This window comes from Hipposideros armiger, unplaced genomic scaffold (genome assembly GCF_001890085.2).
Source record: "Hipposideros armiger isolate ML-2016 unplaced genomic scaffold, ASM189008v1 scaffold_262, whole genome shotgun sequence".
NCBI lineage: Eukaryota > Metazoa > Chordata > Mammalia > Chiroptera > Hipposideridae > Hipposideros > Hipposideros armiger.
Window position 1 is genome coordinate 814,796 of NW_017731612.1, and position 22,494 is coordinate 837,289.

General features: G+C 51.4%; 1 protein-coding gene across 11 annotated transcripts in view; it reads right to left on the reverse strand.

Annotated features, from left to right (window-relative positions):
• The window catches only part of CAMK2D (calcium/calmodulin dependent protein kinase II delta), a 195,860-nt gene that overhangs the window by 117,307 nt on the left and 56,059 nt on the right, over positions 1 to 22,494 (reverse strand). For all 11 annotated transcript variants that reach the window (XM_019656581.1, XM_019656579.1, XM_019656576.1 and 8 more), the window contains exon 2: positions 8,985 to 9,044. In XM_019656581.1, coding sequence (XP_019512126.1) covers positions 8,985 to 9,044 — 60 coding nt within the window. The remainder of the gene's footprint in view (positions 1 to 8,984; positions 9,045 to 22,494) is intronic.

Consider the following 22,494-nt stretch of genomic DNA (forward strand, 5'->3'; position numbering starts at 1 on the left):
TCAGAACCTGCTGTGTCACCGAGAGCGGCCGTCTTCCTTCACCCGCATAAGAGGGGTGGCCCCTGGCACACGCGGTGTCTGAGCAGGACGGGCACGCGAGGCTCAGCAACACCAGGACACACAGGAGGTGGCGTCCGTCAGGTTCATGGCGCAGGGCGGCACGCCTACCACGCAGAGACACGCTGGCCGAGGCTACCTTCACCCTGAAGGTTAAAAGCATCAGGAAAAGTCGGGGCCAAAATTACTTTACAAACAGCACGTACGCGTGTAACCCACGTCGTCTGACACAGATCATCGATTCAAGGGAGGAAGAATGAAGGTAAGCTTGGGCGGTACCAGCTCAAGCTCTAAAGCAAACCGACATGCACAGGTGCCCCAGGTGTCGCCTCGGCGGGTGAGGCAGCACCGCCCCAGACCCTCAGCCCTGGGCAAGAAGTCCGGTCAGCGGGCAGCCGGGAGCTCCAGGACCGGCGAGATCGAAGCGACACGGAGCAGCTCGGTGGGGCTGTTCTGGCTCATGGGGCCTGGGATCCAGGCTGAGCCGACACGGCCCTGCTCCCTAAGTTAGAGGACTCAGCCGTGGGCACCACAGCAGCAGCGCCGTCCCAGACGCGCTAGCGTCTCGCTCTGAGGTTCAGAAACACACGGTGGCCAGGGGACAGAGGTGTAGAAGCTGTCCCCGGCTGGCTAGCTGCGGCCACAGGGCAAGCCCAGCTGACACCTATCTTTGTTTGGCCTGTAAGTTGAGAACAGTTTTCATGTTTTAAAATGGTTGGAAAAAATCAAGAAGAGAATATTTTATGACATAAAAACTAAATGAAATTCAGGCGTTAGTGTCTGTAAGTCACGTTTTGTGACGTGCCAACCTTCCTCCCACAATGGCTGGGTCACTCCAGCCGGGAAGCAGGCTTTTGCTTGGAAGAGCGGAGCCGTCAAATGAAGGGCCGCCCCGTAAATGCGGAAGACGGAGGCCCAGCAGCCACATCGGGAGGCGGCGTGACGAGGAGAAGATGGGTGACCTTTCCAGGGTATGGCCCTGCTCCCTGGGGAACCCACAGAAGGCCCCGGAAGGTGGACAGGCGGTGTCAGGTGTCGCAGGTGAAGGCACAGTGAGCCTGACACGCCTGCCAGGGACACAGGGCACCGACCAGCAGCTCGGGCTCAGCAGAGCGGGCAGTGGGAAGGGGCACCTGGCTCGGCGAGCTGCCTGGCCGAGCCAGGGAGAAGCCACCTGCTTGGGGCCGTGTGGTCTTTGTTCAGGTGTGGCCTCGCCCTCGGCCGCCGACACCCAGTGTAGCCAGAAGGAAGCCAAGCTCCGGTGAGGAGTCCGGCGTGGGAGTGAAGAAAGCAGCTGTGCCGCACGTTCAAACGTACGCTCTTCTTCTAACATATTAACACAAGGTGGTTCCCCTTCAGACTAGCTAGACTTAGTAGAAACACACAAAGCGCGCATTGCGGAACCCCCACCCTTGTTCTCAGGGCACAGACTCTGCGCCAGGCCCTGTGAGAGGTCCAGGGGCTGCAACAGGCAACCGCCCCCGGCTTCGGGGCCTCTGTGCTGGCGGGTCGGAGACGACAGCTGAGACGCAGCTCTGTGGTGAGCGCCGGAGCAAAGGCAGGCCGGCGGGGAGAGCTGTCGGGGAGCCGGAGGGGCCCCCAGGCACGAGCCAGTGAGGGGAGAGGACAGGAGCTAAGGCGGGGTCCCCGCGGGCCGGTCCTGAGTGTGGTGGGAGCCCCTGGGCACTTCCTGAGCAATAAGTGGTGGGTGGCACTCACGGTGGCCCCCAAAACCAAGGTGGATCCCACCGTTTCACTGTTTAAATATTAATCTGTTCCCAAAATAAAAATGAGTAACTACAACACAAACACTGCACTCACTTATTGTTTATGGAAATCTCAGGCGAGAGGGACACCTTTTCTTTTGGTTTTTCATCTTACTGGCAGATGCCTTACGCTGTGACATCATAGGAATGCATCAGCGATTCCGACTAATGGGGGGAACCTGTCAAGAGTTCCCTGAAAGGCTGAACTGCTCTATGTGACTGGCATGGGCTTTGTTGCCGTGAGCACGTGCAGCAGCGACCAGCTGGGCAGGGCTGCCCGAGCACAGCTGGCTTCTGAATGGACGTGCCAGCGCCCGCCCGTGCTCGCACTGCAGGCTCTGCGTGCCCTTGCGAGGCTACTCCGGTCGCTCAGAAGCAGCCCATTCTCGCCAGGCACGGACCTGAAATCTAACCTCGTTCGCTTCCTCAGCAGTTCTCTGGGGGAGCACCAACGATGTAAAAGGAGAAACAGCATGGAGAGCTGTGAGGTCAGCCCAGCTCCTGTGGGGTCAGTGCCCAGGCGAGCTGGCTGGCACCTCTCCCTGCCGACATGCTGGCCGTAGTCCGAGGGGCACAGCCGTGTGGGTTGTCATATGAACCCCAAGGCCTAAGAGTCCCACTTCCATGTAACACGCACTGCCCCGGGTTTCCTCCCAACACCCTTTGCTGTTTTTAGGGTGAAGTCTGTGGTCCAAAGGCCCACATCTGCGCTCTGCCGTCTCTGCCAACACTCCAAACTATTGTACACGAGAAAGGCGCTGCCATACGCAGTCTGGGTGGGACCCCTGGCCTATCGAGGTGTATCCGGACGAGGCTCAAGGTCCCCACGGCGGGAACCACTAGTCTGCGTGACCCACAGTGAAATGGAATCGTTTCACTGGGAATCATGTCTCTTTTGTCTCCTTTTCATTCCTGGGAGGGATTTTCCTCATTTTAATCAATATCGACTCACATAGTTTTCACTTTGCCTTAAAAAAAGTCATGATACCAATATCCTTTTGAACGATTTCGAAAAAATAAAATTCTAATCTGTGCCTTCATCTTATCTGTGGTTGACTTTCAAACTAGTTTTTCCTTTTCTCCTTTTTTGTCAGAAGGGGCTTTAGGAGCTTGTGCTCACAGGACATGTCAGCGAAGTGCCGCTGCGGCGTGCCCTTCACTTAAGGGGACGCACTGACTGACTGCTTTATATAAGGAAGCCGCATGGGTCCAGAGCGAACCCGAGTCCGGCCGGCCGTGCGTCTTGCTGGCGTTGCTGTCACCTTTACCTTAAATCGGGGTTTCTCAACCTCAGCACCACTGACGTTTGAATCAAGGGCTGGCTTGTCCCTGTGGGAGGCTCAGCAGCACACATGGATGGCCTCCCTGATGCCAGACGGCCCCCCTGTTGTGACTAAACCACATGGTGCCCAGTGTCCCCAGGAAGAGGAGCGAGTGGAGGGGACAAATCTTCCCAGGTTGAAAGCCTCCTTAAGTTAATGAGTCTTGGGCTTTCTTGGGGAATGGGCTTCTCTCATTTCTCTCATCATCTTACGACTATATTCTTAGAATGTGAACAGGAAATGTAATTACGAAGGCAGATTTATGTAACCAATATCAAAAGAAAGGTTAGTGGAATAATCAACGCCTGTGAGAATGACATTTGAAAATCACGTTTTATCAGAGTTCTTCTCTTGGACAGGACCTAGCAAACAAACTTAAATACGTCTGTGGTACTACCAGCTTTAAGTGAGAAGTTACAATATATGGGGAAGGGAACTGTTAGAAGAAAAAATGTGATCTCCAATATAGAAACTTCATTACAGCTACAGGAAAATTAGCCCTGTTTAGAAAACGTGCGGCCTTGGCACTCTCCTTATACTTACAAGCATAACTATTGAGGTAAGCCTATCTAAATTCCACACATTTGAACTATTGTTGCTAAAAATGAAAAGTCAATAAAGAATGAAGCCAATACTGCTTTTTTTCACACTTTCAAATATCCCAAATATAATTTCCTTTAACTTACCCAGAATAAAAATTTAGCCGTTTCATACATCAATTTGTTTAAAAGCACATTCAGAATAAAAACAATCCAAGGTGATTATTGTTATTGCTCTTTGAAGAAAACGCCTCGTGCTCCGTGCAGGCGGGCCTGTCGCCGTGTGTCCCTGGCCGTCCTCACAGCCCTCAGACAGCCCACATGGACACGCCTCCCCCACCACTCTCACTCCCAGTGGCCTGTGTGGTTCCCGCATGTGGCGACACGGAGCGGATCCAAACTCACTGAGGTCAGCGTCAGATAGCTGCGAGGCTAAGGCCCAGGGGTGTCTTCTCACGTGGGACTGGGACCGTCAGGCCAGCTCTGCTGTGTCCCCTCTCTTCCTGGGGCCACTTCCTTTCAGACGCAGGTGCTGGAGGACATGTGTGTTCTGTTTCCTGGCTTCTCCTGACTGTTTGGGTTTTGTGGGCTATGTGAGTTATTGGTTTCAATAAATCTCTCAATAGTCAGTGCTCATAGTGATCAAGCACAAATCAACGGAAATACAGAATAATTTGCAAACAATTTGGCTATTACTTCAAATATTTTATTTCACTACCTTAAAGAGTATCTTCCCTTGCTTAATAGATATGTTGACACAGTGCAAACTGGTTCACCAAATTTCAAGAGGAGATAAGGCCATTTTCTTATAACAAAAGAGGAACACAATGATGAAAAAGTGAGCGAATAACAGAAGTGTGAGCTAAGTGAGGTGCTGTCTCCCGGCTGCTCTAACACTTAATGTCGGCTTAGAGTTAGCTGTGAGGCCCCAGTGCGGGCCACGCACCCTCATATCTGCGGAGCAGACGCACGACCTTTTCATGGGCAGTGGGGACCACACAGGGCAGACGGCCAGCCTGAAGCGGCTCAGATTCTCACTCAAGAAGACCAGGGCGGGGCCGGCCGAGTGGCGCGATGGTTAAGAACTGGCTTGGGATGCCAGAGGGCCCCGGTTCGGATCCCACATATGAGGGCCAGTGACACTGCCCTCCACAGCTAAGATGCTGAACAACAGCTCAACCTGGAGCTGGGCTGCCATGAGTCGCCAGCGATGGCGTGGGCTGCAGACCCTGTGGCAGTGGGTTGCCATGGGCTACTGTGTGTAGCCAGCAGCGGCCGTGAGCGGCCAGCAGCCGCAGTGAGTGGCCGCCCAGAAGCCGGCGACTGATCTGCCTCACCCGGGAAGAGCGCAATGACGGTGCAACTTGGGCCAGTGAAGCAACGTCCTCCACAACTAGACTGAAGACCAAAATGATAGCAACTTGTCTGTTCCCCTTCCCGATTCCCCAAAAAAATCTTTAAGAAAGAAAGAAAGAAAGGGAGGAAAGAAAGACAGACAAGACCAGGGCGCCGGGGGCCTGGAATGATGACCCCTGGATTCCCAGAAGCACGCATGTGACCACAGCCCCCTGTAAGCACGGCCGACAGCAAACCGGACGACGGCGGTCCTCTCGCCTGAGACCCTCCCATCGGCTTCCCGCGGCACCAGTGGAGGCCCAAGCACTCCCGCTGGTCAGGCACCCCCCCCCACCCTTCTCAGGCACCCCCTCTTTCACCCAGGGCAGGTCGCATGCCAGTCCCCAAATACCCCCTAACAAGAGCTCCTCTCCCTGAGCGTTTTCGCGACGGGTCCTGCCCGTCACTTGGATGTCAGTTTACGTGTGACCTCCTCAGACCATCTCACCTGAGAAGCCACTCTGAAGTGTGGCGAGGACTCTGTCCTCAAGTGAACTGCACAGGCCCTGTGAGCCCTCTTTTCCACAAGGCTGTGCTCCGGGGCCCAGTCTCAGTCCACCTGAGGAGTCCCAGCAAAGAGGCCGCTAAGCTACGGTCAAGGCTCTCATCACCCTGATGTCCATGTCCAGCTCAGCCTTGAACAAGAACCCTCCTGGGCCAGTTCAGCACGAAGCTCCCCGCCCTCCGAGTCTCCCCGGAGCATCCCCTGCCCCCCGAGCCCTCTGTCTGCTCAGGGGCTGCACCACTGTCCCTGCCACGTTGGGGACGGACTCAGCTCTGCCTCGCGGTCAGTCACATCAAATAAGAGCCAGCGCTTAAACTCGGTCCGACTCTGCTTCCCTGACGGTAGCCATCGTCTCCTGGAATAAATTGTCCACAGGCCCCACCCCTTGACATCTCTGCGACGGCTGCTTTGTTGGTGGCCCCTCCCCACCCTGGGTGCAAAGCTTTGGGGGGGCTCGTCTCTCTTGACGGCTGCTTCCTCCTGGTGCTGAGCCCAGAACAGAGCCTGGCAATGGCCACACTGAACGTTTTGTTGAGTGAAACAACTTAAAAATCCTGTCTTCATGGTTTATCTGAAGAAGTATGAAAATGGCCATCAGAGAAAGCCGAAAAGTTAGCAGACACATAAGGTTCGTTATAAAAAGGCAGAAATAAATACAACAAATATTAAAAGTTGTTCCCCCTGGTTTCTTCTTTATAAGTGCCTGTGCTTCCCACACTCCATAAGTGTGTGCGTTACTTTGAAAGTCAGAAAACTCTACAACAACGCTGGAGGGTCAAAGCAGTTCAGTGAGTCGCCATCTGAGCTGGTTTAAATGTGTCCGTCTGTCCAGGAGAAAGCTTCCCTTGCTGTGTGTTCTCAGGCTGTCGACTCTGTGCCAAGACACGGCGGCACAATAAAAACGTAACAGCTTTTCACAGGGAAAACCATCCAATATGGCACTTCCTTCTAAAGCCTGACAGATTTTAAGAAAACTGAGCGAGTTATAAAATGGAGGAAGAGGAAGGGGACGCCAGACGTCTTGAGCCACTGAGATGTCACACTGTCTGTCTCGGGGACCTGAGAGCAGGCACAGCTGTCCTGTGTAATCTGAGCGGCCGTGAGTGCGACACTCACAGGATGGGGCTCTCGTAGGTGCTCAGGTGTCTGGGCACCTCCTGCTGGCTGCCGCTCACTGCTCGCTGACAATTACCGGTGCGGAGCCATTCTTGTCCACATGAGTAAGGACAGTACTGCCCATCACGTGATGTGGGGAGCCGTCAGCGAGGGCAAAATGCAAAATAACTTGTCCTCATTTCTGCAGTTAGAGAAAAGCTCGTGGCATGCACCGGGCAAGGTCTGCCCCAGGGCCTTTTCACAGGCCGTGCGCGCCTCTGCCTGGACGCTTGTCCCCAGACAGCTGAACGGCTTGAGCACTTGATTCAAACTTCATTCTCGGTGAGTCACCCTGACCGACTACTCAACACGGACCCCATCGCCCCAGCTCTCGCGTCCTGCCTTCTCTTCCCACTGAGTAATGACCACAGTTGGACATCCGCCTCTGGCCGTCCACCCAACCACCCATCTCCATGGGGGCAGGACTGCTGGTCTGCTGTGTGCTGACTGTCCCAGGACGCCACTTTGCTGAGTGGCTGAGTGACCTGGGAGGAGGGGCTGCCACCGCGGATTTCGACATCGTGTCTGAGGTTGAGTGTGTCTGTGACTCACAGCCTGCGGTACAACCAGAGACGTCTCTCTGGTGCGGAAACAAGGGCCCGGCCGCTGGCAGTCCCGCGGCTGCTTCTGCAGCTCTCCCGCGTCCTTGGGAGAGGCGAACCCAGCCTGCCGTGAGGCAGCCGAGGACTCGGGACCCTGGGAGCCTGCCTGCTGACGCTGCTCTCAGTCCCACAGCTTGGGGACCGTCCCCAGCACACAACCTCTCCTTGTCTGGTCAGGCCATTCTGCATAGGGAGCCCCAGGAAAGCCGTTCTTGCTTTTGTCTGTGTGTCTGTCCATGCCGGACTTTGGTCTCCTAGAGGAAACAGAGGCGGCCAGCTTCATTTTCTACAAACAAGGACTTTCACAGAAGGAGCCTGATTAAAAACAAACAAATGACAACTCCGCTCCACGAGAACTACAAACCCACTTACTTCCTCTTAAGCCTAAGCGAGAAAAGTGGCCTGGGAGCCACAGTGGTCGTGCCGTGTCACTTCTCCTGGGCTGACTCGAGCCCCCCAAATCTGAGCTGGAGTCCTGACCCCAGGACCTCAGAACATGGCTGCATTCGGAGATGGGTCTTTAAAAGCATAATGAAGTTAAGTGAGGTAATTAGGGCGGACTGAGCCCTGACGAGAAGGGGAGGTGACAACAGGGACGTCCCACATGTGGAAACACGACGACACAGCGTGAGCCAAGGAGAGGCCTCCCCAGAACCCAGCCTGCCCTCCTGACCTCAGACTTCCTGCTTCCGGAGCTGTGAGAAAGTCAAGTTTTCATCTGAAGCCACCGTCTGTGGTACTTTGTTGTGTCACAATAATCCAGCCAACAGGAAACACCACAGACTTTTTCAGGGTAAAATGCACGTTAAAGGGCAGATTTACACTGGGGTTACTCCGTTCTCGCTCCAACCAGATCCCTTAGTCAGCTGCTGCTTCAATGCTGCACATCCCCTTAAGGGCCCAGAAGCCCCCCTGAAGGGCAGGACCCCGAGAACTTGCAGGTAGGGACGGAAACTGGGTGCTCCTACGTATGACAACAAGAGAGCCGAGAGCTTACCAGGGAGGGGCTGACACACCCGCTGCAGCACCAGCTCTCACTTCTACACCACAAGTGCTGTGGTTGACAACGAAACTGACAAAGCTGGGACAGGTTTTTCCCAAATCAGGAAAACAAGTGTCACAGAATCTCGCGTATGTGACTGCAGTTGTTCCTACCTTTTTTCCCCTTTGTTCCTTTCTTCTATTTTTCTTACATTCATCAAGTTTTTATTTTAAACATTATTGTTCTATTTTATAATTCATGGGGAATAATATTCTAAAATAGTTTTACTAGTTTCTGGAACAGAGCCAGTGATTATAAGGTAAACTTTACAAGTGAGGTGAAGAGTAATTTAGTAGCTGAAATACGGAGTCAGTTCTGTCTGTCCAGTGTCATTAGCTGCAGCTGAACAATCGCTAAGACACATAAAGGCACTACCCACCCAATAATACCGTATATTTTTTAAATGTTAGCATATATGGAATTGCTATTTTTGGAAAAACTGTAAAAACTTTAAAGAATCGAATATAAGCAAGGCTAAAATTAGGTACCTACTTGTTATTGGTTGCAAATACTAGACTATTAAATAGACATTTTATTATGGTAAAAATACGTAACATAAATCTTTGGATTAGTATCAAATACACTGAAAACATTTCCTCACCAATATTGGGGTGCTTCAGAAGACGGCAGATTCTAGCTTCCCTTTCCAGTTTCTGATGGTCTGTAAAAAAAAAAAAAAAAAAACCAAAAAAATCAGAAAAATAAATCACAACTTTGGCAAAAAAAGATTAAAAGACAATAAGCAGTGTACCAAAGTGACAGGCTGAACATTTACTTGTTCTTTGATTTCTGTTTAAAAACCAATAACTTGAATTCGGAATTGCATGGACATTACAGTTTTTAACAATCTAATTTTCCTTATTTGTCCATTGGATTGATGCAAAAACAGTGAAAATGGCACAGAACGACAGTCTTCTTCCTTACCTTCCCCCTAAGTGTGTGTGACTACAACCGCTTGCACAGCCCCGTGCAGACGCACATTCGAGCAGAGGACGCGTGTCTGCAGCCTGGGAAGCCGGGGGGGACCGAAGGCCAGAGGGCTCAGGGCGCTTGTCCCCGTGCAGCGGGGCTCCAAGTCCTGTCGTTTCTCTCAGCCACTGACCTGTCACTTCCCTCCTCAGAGCAAGGACTTCCGACAACCCCACTGCTGCCCCGCTCCCGTCTGCTTCCCGCCCAGGCCTCTGAAGGGGCGGGTCCACACGCGTGCACAGGTCACCCAGGCCACCGGCCAAGGCACAAAACAAACGGCGGCGAGAGGCGGGGACCCGGCAGAGACACGTGTGGCGGAAAGGACAGCAGGCAGAGCACTCACTAGATGAGACACAGGTTCCTGGCTTAGGCCTCGTGACGGCCCTGAGACAGGCGGTGAGGTCACCCCTCGTTTACAAATACGGAAACGACCTCACAGACAGGTTGGCTTGTCTTAGATTATAAAGCGAGGAAATGCATCTTCCAATCAGCTCTCAGTAACTCAGGTCAGAAAACAGCCTCAAGAGAACGCGGGGGCGCCCACCTCGCCACCCACACACCGTCCGTACCAGCGCCCTCACTCTGCTCAGAGCCTGTCGTGCTCTTACGAATCACGAGAGCTTGTTGCATCTGGCTTACATCTCTTAATATTTACTCCATGAGAAACAAAACTGAGAACATGTTAAATATATATTTAATTCATTTAAAAACAGCAATCAACCCATTACATATTAACATAAGTGACTGCCTTTACATTTTTTATTTGTAAATAATTTAAACAGAAAACTTGAATAATATTTAAAAACATGTATATAATTTATCTAGATATATCCTTGTTAACACTTCACCCGTTTTTAATCACTTATGCTCCCCTCCCCATGTGTACGTGTATGTATGTATACATACATTTATCTGACACACGTGTACATAAATATACACGAATATATATTAGTAAATGTATACTTATCCCTGAAATAGTTTTTTCTAAACCATTTGAAGGTAAGTAATTCAGGAAAGTATTTTAAACATAAAGCTATTAATAGGTCAGAAAGAAAGAGTGTTGAGTGAATCGGCCCAGCCCTGGATAGGATCTGACAGCACCGTTATCTCTGGGTTACCAAATGTGAAGAAGGCTCTCTGGCCTTATCACCATCTAAAACTACACATACTTCAAATAAATGTAAGTTCTTCAACCCCCCATAACTCCTCAACATGTCCTCATTCTTAAGATAAGCTACTTCTAGAATAGTCTTATTTAGAAACATGCAAGTAAACAGAAAAACCAGATTCTGAAAATGTACCTAAAACCACCTTTAAACTGTAAAGCATCATATATAAAACATGAAAAATATGCTTATAGGATTTATAATCTTGTTATAAAGGGATATGCAAAAATATATGCAAAACCACTATAGATACACACACACACACACACACATATATATATATATATATATATATATATATATATATATATATATATATATATATATATATATATATATTGGGTTGTCGGAAAAGTCATGATGTATTTTGTGTATGTTTTGCAAAGGTCATTTATATAAAGAACAAAGATCAATCAATGATGTATTGCCTGTTTTGTTTGATAACCTTTTGCCATCTTTCTGTGAGCTTCATAATCCCTCATTCATAGAAGGGCCTGTCTTTATTTGTGAAAAACTGAACAAGGTGCTGATTTACAGCCTCATCTAAATTGAACGTTATACCACGCAAGGAGTTTTGAAGAGAGCGAAACAAGTGGAAGTCTGACGGCGCGAGGTCAGGCGAGGATGGTGGGTGTGGCAACACATCCCATCCAAACTCCAATAATTTTTGACGGGTGATCAAACTTGTGTGTGGTCTCGCGTTGTCACGATGGAACAAAACTCCTTTACAATTAACAAGCTCTGGATGTTTCTGGATGATGGATTCATTCAAACTGTCCAATTGCCGGCAGTACACATTTGAATTGATTGTTTGGTTCCTTGGTAGGAGCTCGAAAAACACGACACCTTTAAAATCCCACCACACTGAGAGCATAACCTTCCTCTGATGAATGTCTGCTTTCGATGTGGTTTGAGGCGAATCATCACGTAGGGACCAAGACCGTTTGCACACCAAATTGTTGTAAACAGTCCACTTCTCATCACCAGTTATCAGTCGCTTCAAAAAGCATCGTTTTCCTCACGTTTAATGAGCACATTGCTGATGTTTATACGCGCCATCAAATTAACTTCTTTGAGTTCATGCGGAACCCAAGTATCAAGCTTGCTTACGTATCCCAGCTTCTTCAGGTGGTCATGAGCACTTGAATGATGGATGTTCAATGTTTCTGCAATCTCTCGTGTCGTGTAACGTGGTTTGACTCGATCAATGCCTTTATTTTGTTGTCATCAACCTCGGTGGGCCTCCCTGACCGAGGAGCGTCATTGAGATCAAAATCACCAACATGGAATTTCGTAAACCATCGTTGGCACTGACGTTCTTGTAGAGCATTGTCACTGTAAACTTTATGCAACTTTTCACAAGCTTGACACGCATGCTTACCTTTATGGAAGTAAAACAGTAAAATATGGCAAAAATGCAGTCGGGTTTTCCATCTTCAACTTGTTGTAAAATCTACAAAACTCAACCAAATCGCTCAATTTTTGTTTAGAATGAATCTAGACCTGTCAGCTGTCAAATGACATAGAAGCGAATGTCTCTAATACTTCCAAAAATGAACTAGTGCCATCTGCCGCAAACATGCATCATGACTTTCCTGACTACATATAATATATAATATAATAAATGTAATACAATATAATCACCCATATAGATTAATATACATAATAATCTGACATATATAATTGTTAAAGAAAAGCAAGCTCACAAAAGAACTTTATTGGTAACAGTGGTTTAGTTTTGGCTATGGACATAATTTCAGAGTTTTATACAGACTATACTTACAGGCTGAACTGTGTCCCCCTAAAATTCCTATGCTGAAGCCCTGACCCCCCAGGACCTCAGAATGTGACTGTTTGGGGACGGGGTCTTTACAGAGGTAACATGAGGTCACTGGGGTGGGGCCTGATCCAACAGGACTGTGTCCTTGTAAGAAGAGGAGGCGAGGACACAGACACGCACAGCGGGACGGCCACGCGCGGACACGGGGAGCAGACGGCCGTCCACACGCCAAGGTGAGGGGCCTGGGAAGGAAGCAGCTCTGCCGACAGCTGGACCTCTGACTTGCATCTTCCAGGATTGAGGATGTAAATTCCTGCGGCTGAACTCTGTGAGGGCAGCCCTGGCTGACGAACACACCGACGTGTCAGTTTTCTATTGTTACAGGACAAATTGCCACACACATGTGTTTCTGAGGGTCACGCTTGAACTGCGCCCTTTGCTGTAGGGTCTCAGGCTGCTGTGCAAAGCTTCAGTCGGGGTTCAGGTTGGGGTGTCAGCCACAGTCCAGCCACGGAAGGATGTGTACCCGGCCCACATAGTTGGTGGCAAGCCACTCAGTTGAGAGGGGCTTTGTTCCCAACTGTCTGTGGGCTGGAGGCTGCTTACAGTTCCATGTGCTGCTGGCACACGGCAACTGGCTTCATCAAAGTCCCCCAGGCAGAGTCTGCTGGCGAGAGGCAAGCCGCTGCCACATCTTGGTTAATCTCCAAGGGACAGCTCATCACATGACCCACATTCCACTGGTGAGATGCAAGTCCCTGGCTGGCCCACTCTCACGGGAGGTGATTCCCAAGGGCAGCATACCTTCGGGGCTGCTGCCACGGCCGCCTGGACAGCTGCCCGGTGTCCCCAGGAGCCTTCTCTCTGAAGCAGCTTCACGGACACAAGTTAGTGACATCCTATGAACCCTGAGGGGCTTGAACTCTCCCACAGGGACTGGGGCGCGTCTTGAATCCCAAGCATGATGACAGAACGGAAGTTTCCATGACAGCTGGAGTGTAGTAACAGTGGGAGCGCGTCACCCGGTGTGCTGTCAGCATCCCATTCACAGCTCTGCTTTAGAGGACAAGGAGCGATGGAGGTGAGACCGAGGGCCCATTCCCCAAAGTACATTCTGTATCTATCCTGCTGGCGAGGTGAATTCCTGCCCCACTCAAAACTTCCTTTACCTTTGATTCAGTCGGCAACGAAACTCGTAGGACCCACGTCACCATCCCAGCTCGCACGGCCACAGTGGTAGGAGGCAGACGGAGCGGAAAGGCCAGAACCCGTGGCACAGACCGTCCTGCGAAGGGGTCCTTTCGCTCTCCACACGGCCTGCAGCCGCTGGGAGCCAGCTCCACTCACCACCTCACCCCCACTGCAGTGCCCAGGCTGCCAGCACGTCCAATGCTGCCCTGGGAGCCCGCGCCCACACTGCGAGGGAACATCACCCACCCGCCGCGCTGTCAGGTCCGGTGAGATCCACGCTGCCGACCAGGCGTGGTTGAAGACCCGCCACAGAAACAACACCCGAAGGAAAAGCACCACCAGCACCGCCACTATTGTCATTAAAAATCTGCAGTTTTAAGAGATAAATTCCTGAAAATCCATTAAAAAGGGTATTGATGTTATCCAATGTTCCTCTCACATGTGCTCTACTATAGCATGAAAGTAACTATTTTCTATAAAATCATATAATCATGCTATTCAGGCCACTGGTCATTGAATTAGTGGGAGAACCACTGGTATCTATGGTTAGAAAGAGACAGAATCAGTACAGTTAGAAGAACTCAGAATCATTCGATTTTATGGTGTACTCCAAATACCTCAAAACAAACAAGAATACAGGAAAATGTTTGAGTATAAGATTTTTAAACAAATTAAATTGACCCATTTTATATACCAGCTCCATTCTTTTACTCATGCACTTTACGCACCCAGAATACATGCTGTCCCGGTCATTTGCCAGGTGCCCTTGTTTCAGAGGGAGCTACGGGTCATGCATTTAGCCTACTTCCTAGGACTATAGTGATAAATAGTAACATCTGGTGGCACCACTGTTAGGCCGTCCCCCGGAGAAACATCCCCCCCTTCAGTCACCCTAAAGGCATTTATTCAGAGACATGGCATTATATTTGCTATGAAAATAATGCTTTACACAAAATTATGCAAATAGGAAACAAAATCTCTATCTTACAGGACTCCCATTCAGGGGCACTTTGAATGAGGATACATGTTATGGACCTTTTAAAACTGCAAACAATGGTGACATTAACTTACATAAAGTATTTTCATATACCTGTTTAATACCTGATTACACAGTGTCTATGTACCTCCTGAGAATGTGGTGAGGCTGTGGGGACACTCAGTCCGGAGCACCCCGCACTCTCGGGCTCTCCCTTACGGGCCTCCCTGGCTCTGGGAAGGGGGCTACAGGCACTTGAGCTGACCTTCTCTCCTGGGGATGAGGCAGGGGTGTCACTGTGTGGGCACTGGCCCAGGGCAAGCAATGCTGGAAAGGAGACCTGCGTATGCCCCCCATGCACTACGTGACGTCAGGTGGCCCTCCCAGCCTCACGGCTCTGCCTTCTGCCTGCCTGTGTGTCTGTCCTTGGGCTAATGCAACCATGTCACTCGCTGCGTTCCGGGCAGGGGACCTGTACTGTGGTGGTCACCAGAGGATTCCATCACGAGGGACAAACCGGGAAGCATAAGAACAGAGGGTAGTGCCCAGGTGCCAGACCAGGACCAGCCCCTGCAGCGGGCATGGTCAGCGCCTGTCCACAGGGGGCATGGCATTCCGAGATGGCCCCCGGGCTCTCGGTGTCCGCCTGAGAGGTAGCTGACGGTCAGCTGTCCCTTTTTACACCATCACAGCCTAAGAGATTGCGCACATAAAAAACAAACCCTTATGGAAACAAGTGATGAGCATATTCACAGGTACATAGTAAGAATTAAAGCGTTTTCAATTCAGCTGTATCTTTATTTTAATTGTCCATCAGTGACGTAATCAATACAGAAAATTAAAATTTATCCTAACTGTGCTCCGGCAGACAGGTAAGGAGGTAACGTCCGTGTAACACATCACTCTGCCGCACGCTCGCCGGGGTGCAAATTCCTTGTGATTTGGGAAGGACATGCGGCCCAGTGCCACCTTCCCGAGTGGGCGCCACAGCTCGGCCACTGGAGGTTTTGTGCATGTGCAATCTCTACTACCTCGAGACTAAAAGGACGCAGCGTGGAAGCCAGGCCCCTGGGACAAGGCCACCCGCGCTTCGCACTTCCCAGTGGCCCAGTGACTTCTACCGGCAGCTGCATAGCAACCTCACAGCGTTTCCTCAGGGGCTCTGCCATCCGTTCTTATTTTTCTTATTGTGGTAAACACATTTTGCTATTCTTACATATGTGTTCCTAATAATTAAGTATACACAATTTGTTCAAAACGTGAGAAGAATAAAGTATTCATGTGGTGTTTCACAGGACATGCTCCTTGTGTAGTTTAATATTATTAGCACACGAGGATGGAAATGTAAGGCACATGGCTCCTGTGGCTCCTTTAAGCACCTGGAACATCTGGTCACTCCTTTTCTGTGACTGAGTTTTCCACGGACGTGACCGCGAAGCTGCCTGTGCCTCACCTCAGGGCCCGCCAGGTGCAGGGGCCCCGGAGGGCTCTTGGCTACACGATCACACACTTCCACAAAACTCGACGCACAGGCTGTTTTCCCACAGTCCCTCCATCACACTCGCCGCGCTGAGTGGCCCTGGAGTGGCCCCGCCATCTGTGAGCGCCAACTGATGGGCGCAGAGTGCAGCGTTCAATTTAGCTTGGATTTAAGAAAACCTGGTTTGCAGTCACTTCTGGGCGACCTTGTGTTACGATGTAGGTCAAGTTATAACGTGGATGTCATGTTTCGTATGACATGACATGGATGTTACGTTATGACGTGGATGGCATGTCATGATGGAGATGTTACGTGATGCTGTGACGTCATGCTGTGCTGGGCACCCCAGGGGAGGCACCATGACATGAGCGTGTACTGCAGGTCACCCCACAAACGTGTGTGCAGAGGGGAAAAAGCAATGCTTGTTTTTGCAATTTCTCTGGATTTTGTTGTGCTTTGCAGTGTCTGTCAGGTTTTTAAATTTAAAATTTCTTGTGACTATTTTCATTCTAAACAGAGATTACTTTTAGGTTTAACTCTGGCTTTGTAATTTTCCTTTCTTCTCCTTAGAGAGACTCTGCCCAATTGCATAATACTTCCAGCCCTACTAGACCCACTACTTTATTACACTTATGAGAAAACATAAAAGATAACTTTTAATTCTAAGTATAAAAAGCCACACTTCTATAATACAATACTTCAAAAAACTTACAATGTTAACTTTCTTCTTTAAGTTAACAAATTAAACTAGTCATTAAAAAGCCACATGTCTCTTACACTGCGTAAGTCACGAGGGACCAACCACAGTGAAAAGAGCCCCAAGATGAAAATCAGAGGAAAAGCGGCTTCCAGCACAGGCTCTGCCAGGACTAAAGGCAAGGAAGTGAAAATCTTGTATTTGTGAAAAACTATACTAATTCCTCTCAACCCTATGAGAATACTACAAAATTTGAGAAAATTTGTATTTAGGAAAAAACGTCCTGTGCACAACCTGGCGGCATCTTCACTACGCATCTTTGTTCAGCAGCCAGGACACTGATCCGTGGTTTGGAAGACACAGTAACTTATTACGGTCTGGTTACTCATGAACTAGTAATTAAATTAGAAATCATTTTTTAAAAATAACAGTAATATGCTTCAAATTGGAGAAGTGAAACTCATTTATTGAACTGTGCTCCCCAAGTTAAACCAGACACCAGTCTTGCCTCTACTTCTCTAATCACATGCTCCGAGTTCACACGTTTGCAAATGCTTTCACTTCACACACACGCGCACACGAGAGGTTTGGTGTCGCCACCTAAGTGAAAAGATAGGACAATGAGAGACCTTCAGTTTTAGCTGAAATTCGAAGGTTGAAACCACGACGGCCAGAAGCGGGGTGCGGGCTCCTTCCGCCTACATGAGCCCCCACTCACCTCTGGCTGTACAAGGGCAGGCAGTGGGAGCACGGGGGCCGCTCTGCACCCCAACCCTGCACTGGAGAAGAGCCCCTGAGGGGCGGGGGGCCGCCCCAGAGCTGAGACAAGCAGGACGGCAGGTCTTTCAACCGGCCGCTGGCCGCCTGGAGTCACCAAGAGTCAGCACCCACGTGTCTGCAGAGGTGGCAGTGCTGGTGGCAGTGCTGGTGAGGGCGCAGCAGGGCTCAGCCGGCGGCCCCTGCAGCTCGGTCCCCATGGAGGCAGCAGTGGGGTGGCCGCGGGCTTGGTAGTGGCGGGTGCAAGTGGTCTCACTGGAGCGTTTTAGGTCCAGGCCGAGCATCAGCACTACCTTCTTCAGCAACTCTGGGCGGGTGTAGAATGTGGACTCACTGAGTCGGTCCCTCCCTCAGCACCCCTTCCTCCACCTCAGACCCGCCCGCTCACCTCCCAGATGCAGCGCCATGGCGCTCGGTGTACCCGCCAGGCAAGGCCTGGCACCGCCGACCCCAGCTCTGCTGGAGGACCACACGCCGCGAGCGAGTCACGCTGCTCCTGATCTTACAGTCATACCTGAGACGCAGGGGGACCCCCGGGCATCCCTTGTCCCTCAGAGATGAACGTTCTCTGACCCAGAGGCTCTGCCTCACCATTTCCAGTACATACCTGCCACCAGCTGGGCATTACAAACGGGCCAGCCCTACGGCCAGGGCTTCCTGCAGCCCGGCTGGTGCCCGCGGTTCACAGGGAGGCACATGAAATGCCACCAAAACCGACTTTGGCTCCTAAATTCTGAAAGAGGAAGACAACCGGTTGCCTGTGTGTGGTGACCATTAAAACCACCAGGGAAAAACGTGTCCTGCACTGACTGGGCAAACGGACATCACTCCCCAGTGCACTGCACGGGTCCACCGCCCGTCCGCCACGTGTCCGCCTGCAGCGTGACCCTGAACACGTCTGATTTGTGCTAATCCGCAGGTATTATCGGAGTCAAGTCCAGGCTCCCTAACAGCTGGGCAGGGGGAGCGCTAGGGGCTGACTGGGTTTCTGCACCCGCGTGAGGACAGATCCATGGCTGCCCGCCCCCAGGGAACAAGGTGTCAGAGGACTGACTACCCAGGAACCCATGCCGTTTGCTCCTTAAAACCCGAGACTCTAGGAATTCTGCCAAGTGACCTGGAAATAGGGGACCGTGACCAGGTGCCTTTGAAGACAGCACCCTGCCATCGAATCAAACATGTGGCCACTGTCCATCCTGCGTGTCCCACCCTGACAACCCCATCGCCTGCACAACGAATCCATCCTCCTCCACACTGCCTTGTTTCGCCCTAGTACTATTTTTGCTTTTAAAAATTTTACTGTAAAATGATAGATTCCAACAGGAAAACACATATGTGCTATTTTTCAGCTGATGGTTTGGTGGTACAGAGAGACTGGTGGCTGGCTAGCTTGCTGACTGTAAGAGCTCACACACCTGACCTGGAGAGGGGTCCGTCCCACACAAAACATGTCCTGGTGTTTCAGAGGGAGCCGAGTGCAGTTCCTGTCGGGAGGCTGTGTGACTAGCTGGCTCCTCAGAATGTCTGCATAAATGGCAGCGTGCCCAGGAAATCACAGGGAAAAGTAATTACTCTGATTAAAAGTTCACTTTCAGAAGAAAAACTGTGCGACTACCATGGAAGTACTGTGCACGCAGAGGCGAGATGCCAGGTAAAGCTTATAAAATTTGCAGGCCTACGTGAAAATGAAAACAGCGAAACCGCCCACCTGAGCGCTGGGCTTTCTTCGTCACCGTGGACCACTGGCCTCTGGACAAGCCAGTTAGACGGGGAGGACATGGGGCTCCACGTGTGACTGAGACGCTTCCTGTCCTCCTGGGACCTTGGCCCAGAAGCAGAGGCTCCTTGGGGTCTGGTTTTGCTACATTTGTGTGCTGGACAAATTAGAATGAAAATACAGGGAAATACCATTCAAAACCCAGGCTATCGCTGTCACACAAACCACTTCCATCATGAAATGTTTACTTGGCTTACGTGGGCTCCCGACCGCACCCACCACCGATCCAGCCCATCAGCGGCCCCAGTGGCGTCCGCCCGCCGACCCGGCCAGCGCCTGGCTCCTGTGGTGGGCGCTGGGGTGACTGGCCAAGCCTACCCAGCCCTGTCCTCCTCGCCTCTGGTGGCCTTCACGGCGCCCTGCAGCCCCCGCTCTGGCAGCCACACCTTGAAGTTCAGCCCTCCCCTCCAGAGCACAGCGGCTGAGACTCCTGATCCCCAGACACCCACCCCGGCTCACTTTCCACCTTGTTTGGTCGCTGTCTCCTAGGTAACCTGCTGAGCCCTCCCCGCCCTCGGTCCTCCATGGCCCAGGTGCTCTGCTCCACGGTGGCCTCAAAGGTGCCATGAGTCCTCCCGGCTCAGAGCCGCCGTGCACGCGGCTGGGTGACCTGTGACTCCGTACTTGGTTCTGGATTCTTACAAGCCTGGGTGCAGGCAGGGCACCCCAGCCCACGGGCATTCCCCTAGCCTGATATTTTAAAACACGTTTAGATTCAAAACACAAACAGAAAATCGCATGCACCATCAGCACACTGTGCAGTGACTGTCCCACAATGGGCACACCCACGGGAGCAGCACTGGCCCCGCAGCAGCGACCGCTGCCCTGCCGTCTAGCAGGACGGGTTAGCCGTTCTGCACCGCACGTAAGAGGCGCAATTCCGTGTGTGCTATGCCTTCAGCTTGTCCCTGAACACGTTCCGGTCCCCTAATGCTGCTCCAGGGTCTGCTGCAGCAACACCATTAGGAGACGGAAATGTGCTAAAATGGAAGAACGGGTAGGTGAAAACACAAACGAGGAAGCACAGAAAGGCGTTCAAGCTAAGGGCCCACTAAGCTTAAAGGCTCAGCGTCACCAACGCAATTTGCTTCCGGACGGTAATGTGACCAGCGGTGCTTGCTCCTCCTGTCGCAGCGCGTTCCAGCGCTCCGATCTCCCAGGCCCTTGCTGCCTTCAAACCCCTCCCACGCGACCGCCGCACGGGCCACGCGCCCCTCCCCCGTGTCTGCTTCTCCTATTTGGGTTAAGAAGTCAACATAACACGCAAAAGAAAAACACAGAGATGTTAGCCATAGCCCTTAACCACGGAGGGAGAAATCAGAATTTTACAAAGCTACATAACTGAGTTGTGACAATTCTCGCTTCAAAATATTTAAAAAAAAAAATTAGCCAAATTTCTACCCACAAATTTGAAATTAAAAAGCAAGCAAAGCAACACAAGCCCCATTATAACATAAAGTCTAACTTTACGGAGACGCTCGGCATAATTCTTCAGATGAGATCAATGGCATATAGTTTCCAGACTTCCAGTTTTTAAGAAAACAACTAAACGCAAACCACTTAGGGAGGAATACAGGAAAGAGGGAAAAGGCGGGGAAGGAAGGCTTGTCTGTGACTCTCAGCGTGACGCGTTGGAAGCCCAGCTAGTGCAGGCGGAGACAGCGGGGATGTGATGGGTGGCGTTTCCTTCTGAAGACTAAAGGCAGTCAATTAAACAAGCAGGTTACGAAAGATTTACTTCGGAACACGAGAAGGTGATTCAAAAAAACACACAACTTGCTACAAATGCCACTAACAGAACTTGAACTTTTGGTCAAGGGCTTCGTGTCCTGTGGAAAAACCCTACAGTGACCCTACATGAAGATTCTATCACAAACCCAACAGTGGCTGAACTTGCCCTTTGGGGTGTGTGTTGTTTAATGTGGAAATGTCACGTCCAAGTTAATGAACTGCGGGGCGTGACAAGGCCTGCATGGAGTCCGCCTGCTGTGGCCAGAGGCTCCCCTGGGCCTGTGGTCTCACTGCGTTTCAGTTCTCGTCACTGGTTGGGTCTGTGGGAGCAGAAGCTGAGACACACTGTGGGGTGCAAGGTATTTAGAGGGATCAGCTCTCAGGGAAGGAAGTGGGAGGTGGGTCAGGCTGAGGCGCAGCCCCAAGGGCACCTGACCCACAGGGCCTGACCCCCCTCCGCCAGCAGGGCCTCCTGGGAGTGGGTCTGGAGCCTCAGCCCAGTCTGCCACAGTTCTCTAATGGCACATGAGCGTTAAAAACAGTTTAATGGGGGGCCGGCCGAGTGGCTAGTTGGTTAAGAGCTTGCTCAAGAGTGGTAGCTCAGCAACAGGGTCGCCGGTTCGATTCCCACATGGGCCAGAGAGCTGAGCCCGAGCTGAGCTGCCGCCGAGGTGCCAACAGGTGGCAGGATGGCTCAGCGGGTGAGAGCACATGCTCCCAACAACAAGGTTGCCAGTTAGACCCCTCATGGGATGGTGGCTACGCCCACCTGCAACTAAGATTGAACACGGCACCTTGAGCTGAGCAGCCACGAGCTGCTGACGGGCGGCTGGATCATTTCACCCCACTGATGACACTGACCAGGCAGTGTCGCCTCCAAGAACCACCGTTTGCACGGCTCTTCCCACTCCCTGCTGACGAAGCCGCTGACACACACACACACACACACACACACACAGGCCACCATTTCAAGTGGGTGTGATGGTTTGGTTTCAGGCATTTCAGAACCTTCTACCACCTGCACAGGAAACTGTGTCACCCTGGGAGGCCCCGCGGAGCGCGCCGAGGGCTGGGTCTGGCTACGACAGTCAGCATTCAGTATCGAGTTCAGTGAAACGCTGACAGTATTTCACGAGCGCCAACTATGAGTCAGGCGCCGTGCGAGGTGTGCTGAGGGCACGAAGGGGACCCCTGACCTCAGGGAGCCCCGCAGGCCCAGGAGGAAAACCAGCCATGAGAGAAGGACCAAGGCAGAGCCACCACGCGGTACTGTGGGGACACAGGTGAGAGAAAGCGACGTGACCACAGGGTGTGAGGAGGGAGGTCTGATGGCTTAGCAGGGCGAGCAGGGGCTTCCCAGTGAGACACTGATGAAGTGACCGCAGGAGGCACGGCTAGCGCTGCAGAGTCAGAGAGACACTGCAAGGTTTGCAGAAGAGCAAACAGTCCCCAAGTGCTCGGCCGGGTCAACAGCGACCTCAGAGGTGAGTCAGGGACAGCTGTGACAGGCCAGCCCTAAGCTTAGGAGTCAGGACTTCCTGCTGCAGGGAAGGTGGGTGCTGGCGAG